Source organism: Ranitomeya imitator, chromosome 5 (genome assembly GCF_032444005.1).
Source record: "Ranitomeya imitator isolate aRanImi1 chromosome 5, aRanImi1.pri, whole genome shotgun sequence".
In the NCBI taxonomy this organism is placed as follows: domain Eukaryota; kingdom Metazoa; phylum Chordata; class Amphibia; order Anura; family Dendrobatidae; genus Ranitomeya; species Ranitomeya imitator.
Window position 1 is genome coordinate 145,704,150 of NC_091286.1, and position 26,233 is coordinate 145,730,382.

General features: G+C 45.5%; 2 protein-coding genes and 1 long non-coding RNA gene across 3 annotated transcripts in view; 2 read left to right on the forward strand and 1 right to left on the reverse strand.

Annotated features, from left to right (window-relative positions):
- Positions 1-1,015: 1,015 nt before the first annotated feature.
- On the reverse strand, positions 1,016-5,138 carry LOC138681581 (uncharacterized). The gene is made up of 2 exons (XR_011321929.1): positions 4,499-5,138; positions 1,016-1,746 (listed from the first exon to the last, which is right to left on the reverse strand). It is a non-coding gene; the product is annotated as an uncharacterized lncRNA (long non-coding RNA).
- Positions 5,139-6,198: 1,060 nt separating this feature from the next.
- The window catches only part of ACAT2 (acetyl-CoA acetyltransferase 2), a 38,131-nt gene continuing 18,096 nt past the window's right edge, over positions 6,199-26,233 (forward strand). The window contains exons 1-2 of the mRNA XM_069769198.1: positions 6,199-6,356; positions 12,903-13,037. Of these exons, the coding sequence (XP_069625299.1) occupies positions 6,302-6,356; positions 12,903-13,037 (190 nt within the window). The 5' untranslated portion in view covers positions 6,199-6,301. The remainder of the gene's footprint in view (positions 6,357-12,902; positions 13,038-26,233) is intronic.
- Positions 15,596-16,549, forward strand: LOC138681580 (uncharacterized). Its single transcript, XM_069769200.1, has 3 exons — positions 15,596-15,841; positions 15,924-16,031; positions 16,109-16,549. Exons 1-3 carry the CDS (start codon positions 15,650-15,652, stop codon positions 16,490-16,492), a joined length of 684 nt encoding a protein of 227 aa, XP_069625301.1. The 5' UTR covers positions 15,596-15,649; the 3' UTR covers positions 16,493-16,549.

Sequence of the window (26,233 nt, forward strand, 5' to 3'; positions counted from 1 at the left end):
TGGCAGTGCCCCAGGCTGTCCTCCTTTTGGGTGGTGGTGTTGAATAAAGTGGGTTTGGCATATAGTTGTAATGTGCCTCGGGATCCTCTGGTATGTGTTTTGGGCTATGTGGAGGAGGTAATAACTGATAAGCTGTATAAAACGGTTATAGCTAGACTGTTATTTATTGCGCGAAAGTTGATCGCCAAATTCTGGATTAGGGAAGAGCCACCAACAAGGAGAGACTTTATGAAGCAAGTGGACCATATCATTGCTTTGGAGAAGAGTATCTACGTTAGGAGGAACAAGATGGACCTCTTTGACAGGTTGTGGAGCCCGTGGCTTGAATCAATGTGACCTGAAGACCTTTTGCCCCTATGGAAATATTTTTTGACAAGTCATCTTCCTCTTCTTGTACTTTTGTATGTGATAATTTAGTGGGGGATGACTCTTGACAGGTCTCTAGTGGGTGGGGGGAAGGGGGGTGGGAGTTTGGTTTGGGACTAAATAAGTTTTCTAACAAAAAAAAGTATTGTGTATTTGTATATTGCTGAAAACAAACTATTCCTTTTATTGTTTATGCACAATTTTGATGGTTTAATAAAAATATCTGATTCAAAAAAAAGAAAAAACAATTATGGATTTAAAAACAAACAAAAAACATACAGCTAGTCTGGCTGTATGGGCTACATTTAAGGCTGCCGTCACACTAGCAGTATTTGGTCAGTATTTTACATCAGTATTTGTAAGCCAAAACCAGGAGTGGAACAAATAGAGAAAATGTATAATAGAAACATATGCACCACTTCTGCATTTATCACCCACTCCTGGTTTTGGCTTACAAATACTAATGTAAAATACTGATAGTGTGACGGCAACCTAAGTGCGGGTCCGGTCTACTGGTGAGGACTACCCTGCAGATAGTTTCCCCAATACAACGCAATGTGTAAACTCAGCCTGATACAGATCCAGATGCAGTTACTCTCCACTAATGTCACCCCGAGCTTTATAATTATAGAAATGAAAATTCAACTCATAGCTGTCAAACAATTTTATTACAAGTCAAATAGTTAGAAATAAAAAAGAGAAATATATAAATATATGCATTCATACAAATTAAAAATAAAAGAGTTTTAGAAATCAAAACACTGAATTAAACATTAAAGACATTAGAGATTAATGACAAAAGCAAAACACATTTTGTACCGAAATCCCCTGTGCTGCAAAAATTGTATTGCGGTGCTTAACACAAAATTCCTCTCTCATTGAATACACTATAAGACACGAGCGTGGGTAAAGGAAAGAGGGACGGGACGGGGAGGGACAAGAAAAGAGGGGAGGGATGGGGAGGGACAAGACAAGAGGGACGGGACGGGGAGAGACAAGACAAGAGGGACGGGACGGGACGGGACAAGACAAGAGGGACGGGACGGGGAGGGACAAGACAAGACCAGAGGGACGGGGAGGGACAAAACAAGACCAGAGGGACGGGACGGGGAGGGACGGGGAAAGACCAGAGGGATGGGATGGGGAAAGACCCTAGCAAAACAATATAAATGGAGAGAAAGGGAGGGTTTTTTTTTTTTTAAAGGAATTGTACTCATCTATCTGACATTATCAGACGCCCACAGTGTCATCCCTTTGGGTCCTCACATAGATTGTGGGGGCACCAGCATTCCACTTGGTGAAGAGAAGTCCAGTGATGAAATGACATCTGCAGGGAGGTCACTGCTCTGGGGGACAAAGGATGGGGAAAAGCCACAAGACCTAGAAGAAAACAGAAAAAATCATGCAGAAAACTCGATACAAGTAGTGGCTGACACCAGTGGCCACCAGGCTAATACCCGGGATCTGGAGACATTATTGTCACGCAGTTTCGCTCCCAGAAGTTATAGGTCAGCACATTACAGCGGTGGACGCCGCAGCAGCACTCAGGACACAGGCTACGTCCCTCCCTCCATTGGATTTCCTTCCTTATATATCTTTTGCTATCATTACTGGCTTACACAGCCGTTTTTCACCATTACATATCCCTCTATACATTATTGATGAAGGTCCCGGCCTGGGACCGAAACGTCGTGTTATACATTGGGATCAATAAATCTACTCCTAATATTTCACCGCTAAGTTGAGTGCTGGGTTATACAGGTCCTTCTCAAAAAATTAGCATATAGTGTTAAATTTCATTATTTACCATAATGTAATGATTACAATTAAACTTTCATATATTATAGATTCATTATCCACCAACTGAAATTTGTCACGTCTTTTATTGTTTTAATACTGATGATTTTGGCATACAACTAATGATAACCCAAAAAACCTGTCTCAATAAATTAGCATATCAAGAAAAGGTTCTCTAAACGACCTATTACCCTAATCTTCTGAATCAACTAATTAACTCTAAACACATGCAAAAGATACCTGAGGCTTTTATAAACTCCCTGCCTGGTTCATTACTCAAAACCCCCATCATGGGTAAGACTAGCGACCTGACAGATGTCAAGAAGGCCATCATTGACACCCTCAAGCAAGAGGGCAAGACCCAGAAAGAAATTTCTCAACAAATAGGCTGTTCCCAGAGTGCTGTATCAAGGCACCTCAATGGTAAGTCTGTTGGAAGGAAACAATGTGGCAGAAAACTCTGTACAACGAGAAGAGGAGACCGGACCCTGAGGAAGATTGTGGAGAAGGACCGATTCCAGACCTTGGGGAACCTGAGGAAGCAGTGGACTGAGTCTGGTGTGGAAACATCCAGAGCCACCATGCACAGGCGTGTGCAGGAAATGGGCTACAGGTGCCGAAATGGGCTACAGAGAAGCAGCACTGGACTGTTGCTAAGTGGTCCCAAGTACTTTTTTCTGATGAAAGCAAATTTTGCATGTCATTCGGAAATCAAGGTGCCAGAGTCTGGAGGAAGACTGGGGAGAAGGAAATGCCAAAATGCCTGAAGTCCAGTGTCAAGTACCCACAGTCAGTGATGGTGTGGGGTGCCATGTCAGCTGCTGGTGTTGGTCCACTGTGTTTCATCAAGGGCAGGGTCAATGCAGCTAGCTATCAGGAGATTTTGGAGCACTTCATGCTTCCATCGGCTGAAATGCTTTATGGAGATGAAGATTCCATTTTTCAGCACGACCTGGCACCTGCTCACAGTGCCAAAACCACTGGTAAATGGTTTACTGACCATGGTATTACTGTGCTCAATTGGCCTGCCAACTCTCCTGACCTGAACCCCATAGAGAATCTGTGGGATATTGTGAAGAGAAAGTTGAGAGACGCAAGACCCAACACTCTGGATGAGCTTAAGGCCGCTATTGAAGCATCCTGGGCCTCCATAACATCTCAGCAGTGTCACAGGCTGATTGCCTCCATGCCACGCCGCATTGAAGCAGTCATTTCTGCCAAAGGATTCCCGACCAAGTATTGAGTGCATAACTGAACATTATTATTTGTTGGTTTTTTTGTTTGTCATTAAAAAACACTTTTATTTGATTGGATGGGTGAAATATGCTGATTTATTGAGACAGGTTTTTTGGGTTATCAGGAGTTGTATGCCAAAATCATCAGTATTAAAACAATAAAAGACGTGACAAATTTCAGTTGGTGGATAATGAATCTATAATATATGAAAGTTTAATTGTAATCATTACATTATGGTGAATAATGAAATTTAACACTATATGCTAATTTTTTGAGAAGGACCTGTATTTCATTTATCACCAATGGTTTGGGAACCTACCTGGGCACCACAAGGTTGTAGTGCACACGTCTCTTTATCACTCATAGGTCAGTCATCAACCTGACGTCATGCGTCCCCAACAGGGCCGGCTCCAGGTTTTTGAGGGCCCCGGGCGAAAGAGTCTCAGTGGGCCCCCTCTTAAACACATACCACGATTCATGATGCACAGATACAGCAGAGAAATATACCACAGCCAAATAGCATATAGCACAGGCCACGTAGCATATAGCACAGGCCACGTAGCATATAGCACAGGCCACGTAGCATATAGCACAGGCCACGTAGCATATAGCACAGCCACGTAGTATATAGCACAGCCCACGTAGTATATAACACAGGCAGCCCACGTAGTATATAACACAGGCAGCCCACGTAGTATATTACACAGGCAGCCCACATAGTATATTACACAGGCAGCCCACGTGGCACGTAGTATATAACACACGCAGCCTTCGTAGTATATAATATAGCACAGCCAGCCATGTAGTATATAGTCTACAAGTCCTGTCCCAGCATCATCAGATGCCATACTGTAGAGGTCTGTCTGTGTAGTGTAGGACTCTGACTACAAGTCCCAGGCAGGCTGCATCCATTCCCCCCTTAATGCTTGGGACCAGGAACTTGAAAGGAAGACAGTCAGTCACACTGCTTCACTTTAACGTCACGTGACGTCACTCAGTCACCAGTCAGTCACGAGTCGACTCTCATTCACCCACCACCACGCCATCGCCGTTGCCCCCGACCGTTGTGGACACAGGATCTCCACATGCATGCACTCACTGACGAATGCTGCTGCTCCTCGCTGCGCTGGAACTACTGGACGGTGGACGCCGCCGGTCCCGGACCCGGACCGTGTCGCGACAATCTGCTGTGTGTGTCAGCGCTGCGCTGCTCTTCTTAGGATGATGAGCTCCTCACTCTCACCCGGAAGTGACGACCGCCGGCCCGGAAGTGACTCTTCTATCCCCATGGAGGTGATTGGTGAGTATTCCTGTCCCAGTCAGGGAGTCCCGCCTCCTGCTGCTGAGAATCATATATCCGCATTCCGGCTCCACTGCTCCAGCTCCGACTCCTGGCTGGAGTCACACAGACAGTGCAGCACACTAGCACAGGGAGGGAGGGTCGGAGACTCAGGAATGATGATGTAGTCAGGCTTCGGGGGCCCCCCAGGAGCGCATGATGCGCTGTGCATCTGTGTCAGCATAATAAGTGTCTACTGTGTCTTACAGTTATGGGCCCCCCAGTCTCGCCAGGGCCCCGGCATTTGCCCGGGTGCTGACGCCGGCCCTGGTCCCCAATAATGAGAAAACGTTTTATGTAAAAAAAACAAAAAAAAAAACACCAGGACGACTCCTGACCATCAGGCAGGGATTCTCATGCTAAAGGGACTCTGTCACCTGAATTTGGAGGGAACAATCTTCAGCCATAGGGGCGGGGTTTTCGGGTGTTTGATTCACCCTTTCCTTACCCGCTGGCTGCAATATTGGATTGAAGTTCATTCTCTGTCCTCCTTAGTACATGCCTGCACAAGGCAATCTTGCCTTGCGCAGGCGTGTACTATGAAGGACAGAGAATGAACTTCAATCCAATATTGCAGTCAGCATGCAGCCAGCGGGTAAGGAAAGGGTGAATCAAACACCCGAAAACCCCGCCCCTATGGCTGAAGATTGTTCCCTCCAAATTCAGGTGACAGAGTCCCTTTAAGTAATATCAATCATCCCCTCCCCTGTTCGCCCCCTATACTTCCCTGCACCCCCGAACAGCAAGTGACATCATACACTGACCTGCACAGCGCATGTAACATCAGCCCCCTACCCCACGCAGACCCATGCGACTAACATCAGCCCCCTTCTGCAGGTAGACCCCCCTCCACGCAAGCAACATGATCCCTTCCCAACAGAGACCACAGCACGCAGCCTCCCTTCCCCAGGCAGGCCCCTCCAGCACGCAGTCCCATGCAAGCAGCATCACCCCCTTCCCCAGGCAGACCCCAGGCATGCAGTCCCATGCAAGCAGCATCACCCCCTTCCCCAGGCAGACCCCAGGCACGCAGTCCCATGCAAGCACCACCCCCTTCCCCAGGCAAACCACCACAGTCCCATGCAAGCACCACCCCCTTCCCCAGGCAAACCACCACAGTCCCATGCAAGCATCACCCCCTTTCCCATGCAGACTCCCAGCACACAGTCCCATGCAAGCATCACCACCCTTTCCCATGCAGACCCCCAGCATGCAGTCCCATGCAAGCAACATCACCCCCATTTTCCCCAGGCAGACCCCCCCTCCAGCATGCACATGCAGCCCCATGCAAGCAACATCACCCCCTTCTCCCCAGGCTACCCCCCTCCAGCATGCACCCCCATTCTCCCAGCTCGTGCTTGAACATCCACTTACCTGATCTGTGACCCCAAACCCCGCAGCTCCCTCTGCTATGGAGGAAGAGGCGCCGCCCCTTCTAGTCACATGGGCATGACGTCAGCGGAGGTCCTTTAGCCGACTTGGATTGAGCCTGTACCATACACCGAGCAGTGGCAGTGTGCAGAGCAGACTCAGCAGAGCAGACAGCCCACAGCCGCCGGGAACATGAGCGCTCCCCAGGATCCAGTGGTGATTGTGGCAGCGGTCCGCACTCCTATAGGTAATGCTCCTCATAGTATTGGTTTAACTCTTTCCTTTTCAGAGTGCACAGAGCACAATGCGGCCAGTGCTGCTGGGATGGTCCCGGGGTCGCTCTGTAGCCTGTCATGTTTGCCGCTGACAGGTGTCTTGTGTTGGGGGCTCCGCCATTACTGACCGCACACACTCCTATCATTTCTGTGGCTCGGTGTTGGATGCGCTGCCTGTACATGCCGCCCCGTGTCTCCCGGCCTGAGGCAGTGCGGCTGTGGCCCCTGCAGGCTGTGACCGGCTCACGCATAGTCATTCTTTAGTCGTGAAACGAACAGAGGAGCCAAAACTGGAGTCTGTCAGCTTTCCTAATCCTTGCTGCTGATTGGCTGTCTGTTGTAGACCCATGTGTGGTTGTGACTACGTGATTGGCCGGGGCTCGGATCAGATGTCTCGCTGTGCTCTGATTGGCTGTGGCTGTAGGACCATCTCTCACGCCTGTCCTGTCAGTGGCCGGGCGGCTGCACTGTCACTCCGCAGATAGCGCGGTGCCGGCGGCCGATCACTCGGTAAACATTTGAGCAGTGACGTCATGTCGAGGTGACGGGAGTCCGCAGGCGCTGCGGCGCCAGTGCTGCAAGTTCTGCCGAGTGACCAGACGAGGGCGCTAATCACGTGTACTGCTCGGGGTACAGTCTGCCCCAGATAAGCCCGGGCCGTTACACCCCTTCCTGACCAGTAACGTTTTCGGGATTTTTGATGCATGCGGTGCTGATCAGTCTGAGTTTTTTTCCTTTTTTATATCCAGATTACCTTTTTGCATCTTTCTTTGTGACACGTGGGGCATAATTTCTATAGTCATATTCTTTTATTTCTGATATCTGCTATATGGCTGGGAGAATGAATTCAATGTTTAACACTTTTTTTCAACCAGAAAGGACCACGAGATGTTAAATGTTCCCCTTTCGGTGCCAATTATCTTTATACACCGGACGTTTCTTTCTCCAGAGTCAGGGCTAGTAACAGGAGTTTGGTTTGGAAACTGCTTTTTTTTATTCATGTTTTTTTTTTTCCAGCTTTTTATTTATATTTGATATTTTACAGATTGTCCCCCACATAAGATCATACAAGACATTTTCAAGGAGGGAATTTCAGCATTTGTTTTTTTTAACCTGATTTTTCCTTTAAAGGGAACCTGTCAGCAGGATTGTGCTCAGTAATCTGATTACAATGATACCTGGTGATGAAATCCGTCTTGTGGTTGTTTAATCCTTATTTTCAGTTTTGAGTTAATGATATGCCCGTGCTCCGGGGCGGCCTGTGGGGGTCTTCATCATAGAATTATAGAATGATGGAGTTGGAAGGGACCTCCTGGGTCATCATTAGCGATGAGCGAGTATACTCGTTACTTGGGTCTCCCCGAGCATGCTCCGGTGGTCTCTGAGTATTTGTTAGTGCTCGGAGATTTAGTTTTTGTCCCTGCAGCTGCATGATTTACGGCTGCTAGCCAGCCTGAATACATGTGTGGATTCCCTAGCAACCAGGCAACCCCCACATGTACTCAGGCTGGCTATCAGATGTAAATCATGTAGCTGCAGGGACAAAAACGAAATCTCCGAGCACTAACAAGTACTCAGACACCACCCGAGCGCGCTCGAGGAGACCCAAGTAACGAGTATACTCGCTCATCACTAGTCATCATGTCCAACCCCCTGCACAATACAGGGATTCACTAAAACATCCCAGACAGATGTCTGTCCAGCCTCTGTTAGAAGACTTCCATTGAAGGAGAACTCGCCACCTCTCGTGGCAGCCTGTTCCACTGATTGTCACAAAGTTTTTCTAATATCTTCTCTGTATCTTCTCCCCTTCAGTTTCATTCCATTGCTTCTCGTGTTTCCATTTGTAAGTGAGAATAAGGTTGATCTTTCTACACTGTGACAGCCCTGGACGTATAAAGAAAAAATATGTAACCTAGGGAAAATAATAAACTGTGTAACATGTAGTCCCTTAAAACATAGATTTTATTACAAATATCCTAAAAATACCAGTTCCTGGTGAAACATATGGAAAAAAAGGATCCAATTGTGCACCTACCCTATAAGATAGCCCTAAGCTGCTATCCCTTCCTACCAGTGGAGGTTGGCACCCTGATAGAACGATTTGGCGCCCCCACTCAACGGCGGCTGACCCCAACTCACCCTGTTAAATTTCTAACAAGCTATAGGTGGGAAAACAATGAGCTAATAAAAGAAATGAAGGAAGGTGTAAAAAAAATAGGCTAAGGTGCACAAAAAATACAAACAAACTATAATAAATCACCCCAAAAATATAGCGACCTGCAACAGAGCTTCTTATATGTGCTGCATGCAAGCAATAGTCCTAGCATATAAAAGCTCGACTCATAGCGTGCTGGCTAGAAACCGCTGAATAAATAGATACAGCCAGCACTGCAAGAGGTTACAAACTAATGCACAATAATATTAATAACGGGTAGGTAAAGTAGCCTAAGACAGTCTGGTTCCATATATCAGCGGACTGTTTGTGACAGACAATCTTTAAACCGCCTAAAGCAACATGTGCCAAGGTAGATAATAAATGGTGTGACATAAAATCCATATATAACAGATGTAAAGGACAATATTGTTGTCACAAAGCACAGTAGAAATTTTTTTTCCATTCACTAGGCACCAAACTGAAAACAAATCGCCATGTCAGCAATACACAGTCTCTGCATGTTAATATACATGGTATACAAGGTAGCCAGAGGAGGGTATAAACCCAGATCTACTTAGCTTCCAAATAGTCGCCCCAACGCGTTTCCCCGTTATACGGTTCCTCAGGAGGCAGAGATGTCAGAACCAATGAGACATGGATACAGGCGCCATGATGCTAGGGCAGGCCTGAGTAGATCCTGATGGGGGGGGGGGGTTTATAATAAGAAATGAAAACAACCGGCCAGTAGCAACCCGCCAGTGGAGAACCACCCCCATACTACCGGAAACACCGGGTACATAGTTAGTGCGGTCCAAGGATTGGACCGATTGTTAAACATCTGTCCATAACGGCATATGGTTCCCTCCCCCATAGCCAGATAGGATCATAATGGAAGTACAAAGTACATACCATGCCGGATTTGTGCGATGTCCTACCATGCCGGCGTGCCTTCACACGCGGCGCATTGGGGGCCGCCATAGTGAATACTAAAAGTACAGCGTACGCATGCGCAAAATAACGCGATAAAGGGGCGCCTGCGCAGTGAGCTGGAACGCACACTTGGAGCGCAAACACCAAAGGGGTGCGCACGCGCCAGTAGCATAAGTAAGATCGCGCCTGCGCACCACAGAGACGCACACAAAATGGAGCACCAAATAGGACAAGTCTCATAAGGGCGCATGCTTAGTATGTACACTAGATAATACGCGCGCATTCTGTCTTATCTAAAAAGAGACCCACACAGCAGGATGCACACGCCGTGAAGAGCCCCAAATAAAAACGTGAACACGCTCACATTTTGACGCACACCAAAGAATAATAAAGTAGCCGTACTCCCACATAAAGCGGCAGGATAACAAATTCCATCCAGCGCCCTTAAACTAAGCACACACCAAAAGATCAGAAGGTGGCTGCAATGCTCCAGTATTAAACAAAACTAATCAATATAGATAATGTCAATAAATAGATTTAAGAGCAGGAATGGTACGAAACAACGTACAAAAAAGTAGATACAGGGAAAACAATAAAGACAAAATTTTTGGTCACAATTGACTCCTGCAACCAAGTAAGTATGCAGTACATATAGCGACTCCAAATTAGGGTTCCCAATTCACTTAGTATAATGAGCAACAAGACCAAACTAAGACAGAGTGGGATATCAAAGGAGGGGGGCACTAGATTATTATTACAGGAAACAGGTATAGGTCAGGGATTCGTTAAGTCCCCGCGGCGAGACGGACTGCATGCGAAAAATCCACTCCGCTTCACGCTTTAGGAGGGCCCTGTCAGTCTCCACCTCTTATCCTTGGTTTTAGGAGTTCTATCATACAGAAAGTCATCCCTTCCGGGTTTCCTCCATATATTTGGTTGACATGACGAGCAACTGGGGTGTCCCTCTAATGCCTAATGTCCCCCAGATGTTCTCCAAATCTAGTTCTAAGCTCCCTGGTGGTCTTCCCAATATAATCTAGGGGGCAGGGGCAAGTAATCTTATATACAACCCCAGTAGACTTGCAATTTCCAAAGTCTCTAATGTCAAAGCTTTTCCTGGTAGCCGCGCTAATAAACTGTTTAGATTGCTTGACATATTGGCATTTAGAACAGTTGCCACACCTAAAGAAGCCCAGAGGTTTTCTCTCCAACCATGTTCGTGTTCCCTGTGGTTTTTGATAGAGGCTATGCACTAGCCTATCCCCAATTGACCTCCCTCTCCTATAGGTGATACTGGGTGTTGGTGGAATAACATCTCTCAGCCCTGGATCCCCCCCAAAGTACCCCCCAGTGTCTTCTCATAATTTGGAATATTCTTTCGGATTGGTTATCAAAAGTCCCTATAAGTCTGACAGGGTCTGGAGCCGCTCCAGAGTCCTCTCTTGTTCTAAGCAACAGGGATCTATCCCTCCCAAGTGCCTCATTATAGGACTTTGCCAGAATATCCGTGGGGTACCCCCTCTCTCTAAATCTATGATGTAATTCACTGGCCTGATACTTAAACGTATCTATGTCTGAGCAGTTTCTTCTTATTCGAAGGAACTGCCCCTTTGGTATGCCACGTTTGAGGGGGGTAGGGTGATGACTCTGCCGCTGCAGCAAACTATTTGTTGCAGTGGGTTTGCGATACGAACATGTACTAATCTCCCCCCCTTTTCATTTTTAGTGATTTTGAGATCTAGGATAGCAATACTGTGTTCCTGAATTTCGGACGTAAATCTCATCCCGATGCTATTGATATTAATCTGCTCTATGAATCTTTCAAAGTCTGCCCCTGGGCTAGACCACAAGACTAGTATATTGTCAATGTATCTGGCCCAGAGGCAGATATATGGCTGCCACCATCTCTCTTCCTCAGGAAAGATATGGGTTTCCTCCCACCAGCCCAGGAACAGATTGGCATATGTGGGGGCACACGGGCTCCCCATTGCTGTGCCCCTGAGCTGGTGGAAGTACTTCCTATTAAAGATGAAATAATTATGAGAAAGTGTGAATAGGAGGAGTTGTTTGACAAAAAAATTGTGTTCTGCACACTCAACAGCCCTTGTTTTGAGAAAGTGTTCTACCGCCCGCATGCCGATATCATGGGGGATGCTGCTGTAGAGTGCCTCAACATCAATGGAGGCCAATTTTACATGACTCCACAACAACATCCTCCAGCATACCCAAAAGATGGAGAGTATCCCTCACGTACGAGGGCAGTGAAAGCACAAAGGGCCTGAGGATGCGGTCCACATATATCCCAACGTTTTGGGAGAGCGAATCAATCCCTGCCACAATAGGGCGGCCTTTAAGCGGGTCCAGACCCTTATGCACTTTTGGGGCAGCTGCTGGATTGTCACCTGTATGGGGAGGCTATTCTGTTATATCTCAGGTCAGTTAAAAGACGTATTGGCTGTCATTAAGGGGTTAAGTCTCCTCTGAGTCTTCTTTTGTGCAAGCTAAACATCCCCAGATCCTGTAATCGTGTACAATTTTGTACTAAATGTTGAAACACTGGGTAAAACATTTACTGAAGAAGACGTGGGCGTATGAGTGAACCACAATCTCTACTGAGCAGTGCCAGGCAACTTCTGCCAAATATTAAATAAAATTAAAATAATGGGATGCATTAAGAAAGGCATAGATGCTCATAAGGAGAACATGATTTTACCTCTATACAAGTCACTAGTTCGACCACACTTAGAATACTGTGTACAGTTCTGGTCTCCAGTGTATAAGAAAGACATAGCTGAACTAGAGCGGGTGCAGAGAAGAGCGACCAAGGTTATTAGAGGACTGGGGGGTCTGCAATACCAAGATAGGTTATTACACTTGGGGCTATTTAGTTTGTTATAAGATCGTCCCTAAGCCTTAATTTTTCCAAAGCACAAATATCAGGGGCCAGTACAGAGATCTATCTGATGATCTTCTTATACCTAGGCATGCAACGACAAGAGGAAATAAGGTTTAATTATCACGGGCAGAGATTCTTTACAGTAAGAGCAGTGAGACTTTGGAACTCCTCTTCCACAATATGTGGTGATGGCTGATTTGCTACTAAAGCACAAAGAGGGCCTGGATGATTTTCTTGAGAATTATAGTATTACAGGTTCTGAGTATTAGATTCTGTGATTGGTGTTGATCCAGGGAACTAGTCTAAATACAACCTAAGAGCAAAAATGTGCCTGTGTAAACGAGTGGCCAATTGCCTGTGTGAATGGCTTGTTTCTAGCAGTGTGGGGATAGGGTACCCCAAACTCAACTCGAGTAGACATATTTAGTTTTAGGTGAGTTAGTGATACATTCTTTTAGTGGATGAATAATCATACAATTATTTATTGCTAATAAGTGAAGGGTTGTTTTTTTTTTTTTTTTTTCCTATCTATAGGTACATTTAATGGAGCCCTGTCAACACTGCCTGTACATGCCCTGGGGACAGTTGTGATCAGAGAAGCTCTGAAGAGAGCCAATCTTAAATCAGATGAGATCTCAGAGGTGATATTCGGCCATGTTTTAACTTCAGGTATGTGGATGCGTATTGATTATTTTACACATAATTGGTCTCTGCCTCCATCGAGACGTTTCCAGCCTTAAGCAGAATGAGAATGTGTTCCTACCCCTGGTCATACAGTTGTGGCCAAAAAGTATTGACACCCCTGCAATTCTGTCAGATAATACTCAGTTTCTTCCTGAAAATGATTGCAATCAGAAATTCTTTGGTATTATCTTCATTTAATTTGTCTTAAATGAAAAAACACAAAAGAGAATGAAGCAAAAAGCAAAACATTGATCATTTCACACAAAACTCCAAAAATGGGCCAGACAAAAGTATTGGCACCCTCAGCCTAATACTTGGTTGCACAACCTTTAGCCAAAATAACTGCGACCAACCGCTTCCGGTAACCATCAATGAGTTTCTTACAATGCTCTGCTGGAATTTTAGACCATTCTTCTTTGGTAAACTGCTCCAGGTCCCTGATATTTGAAGGATGCCTTCTCCAAACTGCCATTTTTAGATCTCTCCACAGGTGTTCTATGGGATTCAGGTCTGGACTCATTGCTGGCCACCTTAGAAGTCTCCAGTGCTTTCTCTCAAACCATTTTCTAGTGCTTTTTGAAGTGTGTTTTGGGTCATTGTCCTGCTGGAAGACCCATGACCTCTGAGGGAGACCCAGCTTTCTCACACTGGGCCATACATTATGCTGCAAAATTTGTTGGTAGTCTTCAGACTTCATAATGCCATGCACACGGTCAAGCAGTCCAGTGCCAGAGGCAGCAAAACAACCCCAAAACATCAGGGAACCTCCGCCATGTTTGACTGTAGGAACCATGTTCTTTTCTTTGAATGCCTCTTTTTTTTTTTTTCTCCTGTAAACTCTGTTGATGCCTTTGCCCAAAAGGCTCTACTTTTGTCTTATCTGACCAGAGAACCATTCTTCCAAAACGTTTTAGGCTTTTTCAGGTAAGTTTTGGCAAACTCCAGCCTGGCTTTTTTATGTCTCGAGGTAAGAAGTGGGGTCTTCCTGGGTCTCCTACCATACAGTCCCTTTTCATTCAGACGCCGACGGATAGAACAGGTTGACACTGTTGTACCCTCGGACTGCAGGGCAGTTTGAACTTGTTTGGATATTAGTCGAGGTTCTTTATCCAACATCCGCACAATCTTGCGTTGAAATCTCTTGTCAATTTTTATTTTCCGTCCACATCTAGGGAGGTTAGCCACAGTGCCATGGGCTTTAAACTTCTTGATGACACTGTGCACGGTAGACACAGGAACATGCAGGTCTTTGGAGATGGACTTGTAGCCTTGAGATTGCTCATGCTTCCTCACAATTTGGTTTCTCAAGTCCTCAGACAGTTCTTTGGTCTTCTTTCTTTTCTCCATGCTCAATGTGGTACACACAAGGACACAGGACAGAGGTTGAGTCAACTTTAATCCAAGTCAACTGGCTGCAAGTGTGATTTAGTTATTGCCAACACCTGTTAGGTGCCACAGGTAAGTTACAGGTGCTGTTAATTACACAAATTAGAGAAGCATCACATGATTTTTCGAACAGTGCCAATACTTTTGTCCACCCCCTTTTTTATGTTTGGTGTGGAATTATATCCAGTTTGGCTTTAGGACAATTCTTTTTGTGTTTTTTCATTTAAGACAAATTAAATGAAGATGATAATAGCAAAGAATTTGTGTTTGCAATCATTTTCAGGAAGAAACTGAATATTATCTGACAGAATTGCAGGGGTGTCAATACTTTTGGCCACAACTGTATTACTGATCCATATTGTACAAGTCTGTATTGCAGCACACAAGGGGCATGCTGAGGTCAACTCCATATTATTATTCATAATATGGTTCCACAGGATCAGTCCGTATTATATAACCGCATACATACAGTCAGTTCTGTGAAAGTGTTTGCCCTTTCTTAATTTCCTATTCTATTGCATGTTTGTCACACTTAAATGTTTCAGATCACCAAACAAATTCAAATTTACTCGGACTCCCATGACAGCACGACGAGAGAGGGGATCCGCCCATTAGGAACAGGAAACCTACAGATACAAAAGGGCGGCACCTCTCCCTTGCCTTAGTTGGAGTTGGTTTCCTGTTCCTGAAGGGGACGGATGCCTACAGAAGGAGCCCAGGCCGGCCGAATACGGTAGCGGGGGGGGTCTCCTACCTCGGCCGGTGCGGAGATCCCTGGAGACGCCACGGTGGTCCTTGCTGGATTTCACGGCAGTGGCGTTCGCAGCAGGGAGCGGAGTCCGGAGGATTTCCTGCCTCCATCAGCGTCGGCGCAGGTAAGTATTCCCATTGGTGGTGCAGCGGTATGGTGTGGCTGCGGGTGCCGGGCTCAAGTGTGTGGGTGAGCTCCCGGAGCGCTGCGCTCCATCCCCGGCGTCCTGCACCGCTCTCAGTGCGTGCTGGAGCGTTTCCGGGTGCAGTGACGTAAGGGGGCGGGGTTAGCGGCCGCTTCCGGGTCGCCGGACGTCTGCGCATGCGCAGTCGTTCCAAGATGGCGGCGCCCATCGCGTCTGAGTGCCGGTTTTTGACCGCAAGATCTCCTGCCCTCTGCTGTATCCTGGACCAATAGGGACAGCGCTGGCCCATCTGCTGACCGGATCCAAGGGGTATTTATGCAGGTGGAGATGTTAGTTCCCTGCTTTTGGTCGCATTTCGTCATGGAGAGTGGTGGTGAGCAGCAGCAGCTGCCAGACGAGGTATGTCAGAAACCCAAACAGAAAGATAGAGGCGACCAGCCCAGTCGTAAGAGCTCTTCCGAACAAGGATCCAGAGCTTCGACTAACAAAGAACCCCCTCGGATTCCGGTACTTTACTTTGGCACACGGGTAAGTGATCTACGTGAAAGTTCACTCTGTGACGCGGGCCCCTTATACTTTATCATTCCAGGGGAAGAAGAGTACGGGAAAGTCAAAACATAAGGAGTGTGCCCTCTGTGGAGTCCCTCTACCTGACTCTTGTTCAAAAAAATTATGTGCCCCCTGTATACAGCAGACGGTGAGGTCTACAGGAGTGGGTTGGTGGTAGTGACATTAGGTCAGATATTAGTTATCTCCTATTTTGTCCTCCCCTAGGTAGCAGAAGAGTCCGTAACTCCGGCAAACCTGAGGGAAATGATCCGGCTGGAAGTAAGGGAATCACTACGGTCCCTATCCCAAGCGGAAGGCTCAAAGCATAGGACTCTCTTGGACTCTAATTCTTCAGAGGAAGAAAGAGAGGAAAATACCTATCTCTCCAGTCCTCTCTCCTCTTCATCAGATGAGGAGTCAGGGCGATTCTGTCTACCCTTGGATAAAATTGACAAGGTTGTCAAATCAGTTAGAGGCACGATGGGTATAGAGGAACCTAAATCACAACCCTCGAAACAGGAGTTGATGTTTAGCGGACTTGATCGTAAAAAACATAGATCTTTCCCGGTAAACGAGAAGATTCAGGACTTGATCCTTAGAGAATGTTAGAAACCGGAAAAAAAGGGGGCCTTACCACCGGCATTAAAACGCAGGTATCCCTTTGACGATCCGGTTGTGCATACATGGGATAAAGCTCCTAAATTGGTCGCGGCTGTAGCAAAAGCGTCAAAGAAAGCCTCATTACCCTTTGAGGATATGGGGACCCTCAAGGATCCTCTGGACAGGAAGGCAGATATCTTCGATATCTTCCTTAAAGGTACCTGGGAGATGGCGGCTGGATCTCTCAGACCAGCCGTGGCGGCAACATGTACGGCCAGATCATTAATGGTCTGGCTAGATCAGTTAGAGTCTCAGCTTAAGGACGGTGCATCCAGAGACACTATTCTGAAGGCTCTACCAACAATCCAGAATGCTGCAGCCTTCCTATCGGACGCATCCGTGGACTCGGTTAGAATGGCGGCTAGAGCGGCAGGACTATCTAACGCGGCTCGCAGGGCCTTGTGGCTGAAATGCTGGTCAGGTGACATTCAGTCTAGAACTAAGCTCTGCGCCATTCCGTGTGAAGGACAATACCTCTTCGGTCCAACTCTGGACGAGTTGTTGGAAAAAGCAGGGGATGACAAAAAGAAATTCCCCAATCTATATTCATCTTACCGCCGGCCCTTCAATCGAAGGAGATTTGGTCGCGGGAAGAAACGCGGGTCCTCTCCCACTAGAGAAAGTTTCAGATGGGAAGACAGACGCGGTAGAGGTACGGGCTATATGTTTCGCCGTTCCTCAAAGGATCAGAAAAAACCGGACCAATGACTAGCGATCCCTGTGGGGGGTAGACTGTCAGCATTTTCCTCAGCTTGGCTTGACATTACAAACAGTAAATGGGTCAGAGGCATCATTACTGAAGGTCTAAAACTGGACTTCAATCACTGGCCTCGTGAAAAATTTAAATTAACCCCTTTACGTTCCTCCCCCCTTGAGCAAGCAGCTCTGGAAGCAGAGGTTATGAACTTATGTTCCAAGAAGGTGCTGATTGAAATTCCGGAATCAGAAAGAGGAAGGGGATTTTATTCTCCTCTTTTTCTGATTAAGAAACCAGACGGATCTTTTAGAACGATCATTAATCTCAAATGTCTTAATGAGTTCCTGGTCAATGAATCATTTAAAATGGAAACAATCAATTCAGCAATAAAAATGTTGTTTAATCACTGTTTCATGGTAGTTGTAGATCTAAAAGATGCATACTATCATGTTCCAATACATGAACACTTCCAGAGATTCCTGAGAGTAGCTGTGTCAATGGGGGGCCAGATTCGCCATTTCCAGTTCAGAGCTCTTCCCTTCGGCTTATCAGCAGCTCCTAGGGTGTTTACAAAGTTAGTGGCCGAAGTCATGGCGCACTTACGAGAGTCTGACATCCTAATTATTCCCTACTTGGATGACTTTCTTATAGTAGGGAGCTCTGCAGACCATTGCCTTTCTCAGCTAGAGACAGCCACATCCAAACTTGAGCATCTGGGGTGGATCGTAAATTATGAAAAATCTTTTACACACCAGAAAATACAAAGATTTTTGGGACTATTGTTAAACTCAGAATCCCAACAGTGTTGTCTTCCACCCGACAAGTTGTCACATATCCAACAACAGGTGTCTAGGGCAATTGATAAACCATCCATGACCCTTAGACAGGCTATGTCACTATTGGGTTCCTTAACCTCTTGCATTCCCGCTGTCCGTTGGGCCCAGTTCCACACCAGACCGTTACAATCCGAGGTGCTGGTTAATGACAGAATCTTACGGGGGTCCCTGCAGAGTCAGATTACCTTGAGTCCAAAAGCACTCACATCTCTTAAGTGGTGGCTAGTCAGTGAAAATTTATCGGCGGGAGTTCCCTGGGTGTCTCAGGTAACACGGGTGGTAACAATAGATGCTAGCCCTTCGGGTTGGGGAGAACACATGGATGACATGATGGTTCAGGGTCTATGGTCCCCTCCCCTAACATCAGCCTCCTCCAACCAGAAAGAGTTAATGGCAGTAGAGCTTTTGGTGAAAAAATTCCTCATATATCTGCAGGGTCATCATGTCAAGATCCTATCGGACAACCAGGTGGCAGTCGCATACATAAATCATCAGGGTGGAACTCATTCCGAGTCACTGATGAGAGTGGCGGATCGTCTGTTCCAGACAGCAGAAAATCACTTCTTATTCCTAACCGCTCTACACATAAGAGGAACAGAAAACATCAAGGCAGACTTTCTAAGCCGCAACACCTTGAGGCAAGGGGAGTGGTCCCTAAACAATTGCGTGTTCGATCAGATCGTCCACAAATGGGGACATCCAGAAGTAGATTTATTTGCTACCAGGGACAACCGGAAGACAACAAAATTTTGTTCCCTAAATCCCAGGGAAAATCCTCTGACGGTAGACGCCTTTCTGATCAAATGGGATTTTCAACTGGCGTATGCATTTCCTCCACTAGGCCTGTTACCCTTAGTAGTCAGGAAGATAAGAGAAGATCGAGCCAGAGTTATATTGATTGCCCCATTCTGGCCCAGAAGGGCCTGGTTCACTTGGCTCAGGATCATGTCAGTGGAGGACCCCTGGGTACTTCCGGACATTCCAGATGTGCTCTACCAGGGTCCGATCAGCCATCCTCAAGTAAAGAATCTCCATTTAACGGCATGGATTTTGAAAGGGCGTTACTAAAAAGCAAAGGGTTCTCCCCGAGTCTAATTGAGACCCTTATGAAAAGTAGAAAGCAAATAACCACAACAATTTACGCTAGAACCTGGCGGAAATTTCTGGCCTCTTCTGATTTTAATTTAGAAGAGGGATTACCTATAAAACAAATCTTAGAATTTTCTGCAAAGAGGCTTAGAGCTAGATCTATCCACTAGTACTCTAAGGGTACAGGTCTCGGCCCTAGGGGCTCTATTTTCATGTAACATCGCCAATAATTATTGGATCTCAAGGTTCATTAAAGCATCTATTAGATCTAGACCCATACATAAAGATAGATCTATGCCTTGGGATCTCAACCTAGTACTGTCAGCATTGACTAGAGAGCCGTTTGAACCTTTACAATCAGCTTCAATTAAGGCCCTATCTCTTAAGACAGCTTTTCTTGTGGCAATTACATCTGCCCGTAGAGTGGGGGACATACAAGCGCTCTCCAGGCTTGCCCCTTATACAGAGTTTCTGCCGGATAGAGTAGTCCTCAGACCGGACCCAGCCTATTTACCAAAAGTGTCATGACGGTTTCACAGGACACAGGAGATAGTTTTACCATCCTTCCTTCCCAATCCCTCCAACCCTAAAGAAGAACTACTCCATACATTAGATGTTAGGAGATGCCTGCTAGAATACATCTCTATTACTGACACATGGAAGAAAGATGATTCGTTATTTTTATCTTTCCAAAACCCTAGGAAGGGACTCAGGGTATCAAAGTACACACTAGCAAAGTGGATTAGGGAGGCTATCTCTTTGGCTTACACTGCAGGTGGAGGTCCGGCTCCGCAGAATCTGAGGGCGCATTCCACCAGGGCCATGGCTACATCCTGGGCGGAAAAGTCTGGAGTATCAATCGACCAGATATGTAAGGTGGCCACATGGTCATCCCCCGTCCACCTTCTTTAAACACTATAGGTTGGATTTGGGGGCTTCCTCTGATCTCACATTCGGGTTAAGGGTGCTACAGGCCATAGTCCCTCCCTAAGGAAGCTTACATCTCTGTAATTCTCTTGTCGTGCTGTCATGGGAGTCCGAGTAAAGCATTAAGCTACTTACTGGTAGCGGCATTTCTCGGAGGCCCATGACAGCACCCTTAGTTCCCTCCCTATTCACTGGGGGTTGCACTTCCTATAAATGTATATATTTCACAATACGATACCAGTTCCAATAGATGTCTGATATTTTGTATATAATCTGTATATAGTGTATATTTTTGTGTACCACTAACCGCGGTAGTCCTCTCAAGACTCTGAAATACAACTGAGGCAAGGGAGAGGTGCCACCCTTTTGTATCTGTAGGTTTCCTGTTTCTAATGGGCGGATCCCCTCTCTCGTCGTGCTGTCATGGGCCTCCGAGAAATGCCGCTACCAGTAAGTAGCTTAATGCTATTCAACAACGATAACACAAGTAAACACAAAATGCAGTTTGTAAATGAAGGTATTTATTCAGAAAAAAGCAAAATCTAAACCTACAGGGCCCTGTGTGAAAGAGTGATTGCCCTTCAAGTCTAATTGGTTGGGTCACCCTTAGTAGTAATAATTGCAATCAAGCATTTTTTGATAACTGGCAAGGAGTCTTTTACAACACCCTGAAGGAATTTTGGCCCACTCATCTTTGCAGATTTGTAGTAATTCAGCCACACTGGAGGGTTTCCAGCATCACCCACCTTTTTAACGCAATGCCATAGCATCTTCATCAAATTAAGATCAGGACTTTGGCTAGGCCACTCCAAAGTCTTAATGTTGTTTTTCTTAAACCATTCAGAGGTGATCTTGCTAGTGTGTTTTGGATCATTGTCCTGCTGCATAACCCAAGTGCGCTTCAGCCTGAAGTCACAAACAGATGGCCAGACATTCTCCTTCAGGATTTTTTTTTTTTTAGTAGAAAGCAGAATTCATACTTCCATTTACCACATCAAGTCTTCCAGGACCAGAGGCAACAGAACAACCTCAGACCATCACTCTACCACCACCATATGTTACTGTTTGCGTGATGTTCCTTTTTTGAAATGCTGATACTTCTATTCCAGCTGTAATGGGACATAGACCTTCCAAAATGTTCAACACTTGTTTCATCAGTCTACAGATTATTCTTCCAAAAGTCTTGAGGATCATCAAGATGTTTTTAGGCAAAACTGAGGCAAGCCTTTATGTTCTTACTGCTCAACAGTCGTTTTAGTCTTGGAACTTTGCCTTGCAGGCCATTTTTGCCCAGTCTAGTTTCTTATGGAGTCTTGAACAATGACCTTAACCCCTTACTGACCTCCGCCGAACTATTACTGCGGAAGTCGGATCCCCTGCATTGATGTGGGCTCCGGCGGTGAGCCCGTATCAAAGCCGGGACATGTCAGCTGTTTTGAACAGCTGACATGTGCCCGCAATAGCGGCGGGTGAAATCGCGATTCACCCGCCACTATTAACTAGTTAAATACCGCTGTCAAATGCTGACAGCAGCATTTAACCGGCGCTTCTGGCCGCGCGGCCGGTAATGCTCGCATCGCTGACCCCCGTCACATTATCAGGGGTCAGCGATGCGTCGGCATAGTAACCAGAGGTCTCCTTGAGACCGCTATGGTTGCTGATGCCTGCTTGCTGTGAGCGCCACCCTGTGGTCGGTGCTCATAGCAAGCCTGCAATTCAGCTACATAGGAGCGATCTGATTATCGCTGCTATGTAGCAGAGCCGATCAGGCTATGCCAGCTTCTAGCCTCCCATGGAGGCTATTGAAGCATGGCAAAGGTGTAAAAAAAAAAAAAAAAAAAAAAATATATATATACATACATACATACATACATACATACATACATACATACATACATACATACATACATACATACATACATACATACAGTACAGACCAAAAGTTTGGACACCTTCTCATTTAAAGATTTTTCTGTATTTTCATGACTATAAAAATTGTACATTCACACTGAAGGCTTCAAAACTATGAATTAACACATGTGGAATTATATACTTAACAAAAAAGTGTGAAACAACTGAAATTATGTCTTATATTCTAGGTTCTTCAAAGTAGCCACCTTGATGACTGCTTTGCACACTATTGGCATTCTCTTGATGGGCTTCAAGAGGTAGTCACCGGGAATGGTCCTCCAACAATCTTGAAGGAGTTCCCAGAGATGCTTAGCACTTGTTGGCCCTTTTGCCTTCACTCTGCGGTCCAGCTCACCCCAAACCATCTCGATTGGGTTCAGGTCTGGTGACGGTGGAGGCCAGGTCATCTGGCGTAGCACCACATCACTCTCCTTCATGGTGAAATAGCCCTTATACAGCCTGGAGGTGTGTTTGGGGTCATTGTCCTGTTGAAAAATAAATGATCCAACTAAATGCAATGCTGTGAAAGCCATGCTGGTTCAGTATGCCTTCGATTTTGAATAAATCCCCAACAGTGTCACAAGCAAAGCAGCCCCACACCAACACACCTCCTCCTTCATGCTTCACGGTGGGAACCAGGCATATAGAGTCCATTCGTTCACCTTTTCTGCGCTGGACAAAGACACGGTGGTTGGAACCAAAGATCTCAAATTTGGACTCATCAGACCAAAGCACAGATTTCATCTGGTCTAATGTCCATTCCTTGTGTTCTTTAGCACAAACAAGTCTCTTCTGCTTGTTGCGTGTCCTTTGCAGTGGTTTCCTAGCAGCTATTTTACCATGAAGGCCTGCTGCACAAAGTCTCCTCTTAACAGTTGTTGTAGAAATGTGTCTGCTGCTATAACTCTGTGGCATTGACCTGGTCTCTAATCTGAGCTGCTGTTAACCTGCGATTTCTTGAGGCTTGTGACTCAGATAAACTTACCCTCAGAAGCAGAGGTGACTCTTGGTCTTCCTCTCCTGGGGCGGTCCTCATGTGAGCCAGTTTCTTTGTAGCGCTTGATGGTTTTTCGCAACTGCACTTGCGGACACTTTCAAAGTTTTCCAAATTTTTCGGACTGAATGACCTTAATTTCTTAAAGCAATGATGGCCACTCGTTTTTCTTTACTTAGCTGCTTTTTTTCTTGCCATAATACAAATTCTAACAGTCTATTCAGTAGGACTATCAGCTGTGTATCCACCAGACTTCTGCTCAACACAATTGATGGTCTCAACCCCATTTATAAGGCAAGAAATCCCACTTATTCAACCTGACAGGCTACACCTGTGAAGTGAAAACCATTCCCGGTGACTACCTCTTAAAGCTCATCAAGAGAATGCCAAGAGTGTGCAAAGCAGTCTTCAAAGCAAAAGGTGGCTACTTTGAAGAACCTAGAATATAAGACATATTTTCAGTTGTTTCACACTTTTTTGTTAAGTATATAATTCCACATGTGTTAATTCATAGTTTTGATTCCTTCAGTGTGAATGTGCAATTTTCATAGTCATGGAAACACAGAAAAATCTTTAAATGAGGTGTGTCCAAACTTTTGGTCTGTACTGTGTGTGTGTGTGTGTGTGTGTGTGTGTGTATATACAGTGGGGCAAAAAAGTATTTAGTCAGTCAGCAATAGTGCAAGTTCCACCACTTAAAAAGATGAGAGGCGTCTGTAATTTACATCATAGGTAGACCTCAACTATGGGAGACAAACTGAGAAAAAAAAATCCAGAAAATCACATTGTCTGTTTTTTAACATTGTATTTGCATATTATGGTGGAAAATAAGTATTTGGTCAGAAACAAAATTTCATCTCAATACTTTGTAATATATCCTTTGTTGGCAATGACAGAGGTCAAACGTTTTCTGTAAGTCTTCACAAGGTTGCCACACACTGTTGTTGGTATGTTGGCCCATTCCTCCATGCAGATCTCCTCTAGAGCAGTGATGTTTTTGGCTTTTCGCTTGGCAACACGGACTTTCAACTCCCTCCAAAGGTTTTCTATAGGGTTGAGATCTGGAGACTGGCTAGGCCACTCCAGGACCTTGAAATGCTTCTTACGAAGCCACTCCTTCGTTGCCCTGGCGGTGTGCTTTGGATCATTGTCATGTTGAAAGACCCAGCCACGTTTCATCTTCAATGCCCTTGCTGATGGAAGGAGGTTTGCACTCAAAATCTCATGATACATGGCCCCATTCATTCTTTCATGTACCCGGATCAGTCGTCCTGGCCCCTTTGCAGAGAAACAGCCCCAAAGCATGATGTTCCCACCACCATGCTTTACAGTAGGTATGGTGTTTGATGGATGCAACTCAGTATTCTTTTTCCTCCAAACACGACAAGTTGTGTTTCTACCAAACAGTTCCAGTTTGGTTTCATCAGACCATAGGACATTCTCCCAAAACTCCTCTGGATCATCCAAATGCTCTCTAGCAAACTTCAGACGGGCCCGGACATGTACTGGCTTAAGCAGTGGGACACGTCTGGCACTGCAGGATCTGAGTCCATGGTGGCGTAGTGTGTTACTTATGGTAGGCCTTGTTACATTGGTCCCAGCTCTCTGCAGTTCATTCACTAGATCCCCCCGCGTGGTTCTGGGATTTCTGCTCACCGTTCTTGTGATCATTCTGACCCCACGGGGTGGGATTTTGCGTGGAGCCCCAGATCAGTGGTCTTGTATGTCTTCCATTTTCTAATTATTGCTCCCACTGTTGATTTCTTCACTCCAAGCTGGTTGGCTATTGCAGATTCAGTCTTCCCAGCCTGGTGCAGGGCTACAATTTTGTTTCTGGTGTCCTTTGACAGCTCTTTGGTCTTCACCATAGTGGAGTTTGGAGTCAGACTGTTTGAGGGTGTGCACAGGTGTCTTTTTATACTGATAACAAGTTTAAACAGGTGCCATTACTACAGGTAATGAGTGGAGGAAAGAGGAGACTCTTAAAGAAGAAGTTACAGGTCTGTGAGAGCCAGAAATCTTGATTGTTTGTTTCTGACCAAATACTTATTTTCCACCATAATATGCAAATAAATTGTTAAAAAAACAGACAATGTGATTTTCTGGATTTTTTTTTCTCAGTTTGTCTCCCATAGTTGAGGTCTACCTATGATGTAAATTACAGACGCCTCTCATCTTTTTAAGTGGTGGAACTTGCACTATTGCTGACTGACTAAATACTTTTTTGCCCCACTGTATATATATTTAAATCACCCCACTTTCGCCGCATTCAAATTAAAACCATAAAAAAATCAAACCTACACATATTTGGTATCGCCGCGTTCAGAATTGCACGATCTATCAATAAAAAAATAAAAAAAAGCATTAACCTGATCGCTAAACAGCGTAGCGAGAAAAAAATTTGAAATGCCAGAATTACAGATTTTTGGTCACCACAACATTGCATTAAAATGCATTAATGGGCGATCAAAACAACGTATCTGCATCAAAATGGTATCATTAAAATGTCAGCTTGGCACACAAAAAATAAGCCCTCACCCAACCCGAGATCACGAAAATTGGAGACACTACGGGTTTTGGAAAATTGCGCAATTGTTTTTTGTTTGTTTTTTTTTTTAGCAACGTTTGTTTTTGTTTTTTTTTTACCACTTAGATAAAACGTAACCTAGACATGTTTGGTGTCTATGAACTCGTACTGACCTGGAGAATCATAATGGCAGGTCGGTTTTAGCCTTTAGTAAACCTAGCAAAGAAGCCAAACAAAAAACTAGTGTGGGATTGCTCTTTTTTTGCAATTTCACCGCACTTGGAATTTTTTCCCCGTTTTCTAGTGCATGATATACTAAAACCAATGATGTCGTTCAAAATTGCAACTTGTCCCGCAAAAAACAAGCCCTCACATGGCCATATTGACAGAAAAATAAATAAGTTATGGCTCTGGGAAGGAGTGGAGCGAAAAATGAGAACGCAAAAACGGAAAAGGGCAAGGTCTTGAAGGGGTTAACTGAAGCAAGTGAGGTCTGCAGATCTTTGGATGTTGTTATGGGGTCTTTTGTGACCTTTTGTATGAGCCATCGCTGCTCTCTTGAGGTACCGTATATACTCGAGTATAAGCCGAGATTTTCAGCCCAAATTTTTGGGCTGAAAGTGCCCCCCTCGGCTTATACTCGAGTCACGGTAGCGGTGGGGTCGGCGGGTGAGGGCGCTGAGGTATACTTACCTAGTCCCAGCGATCC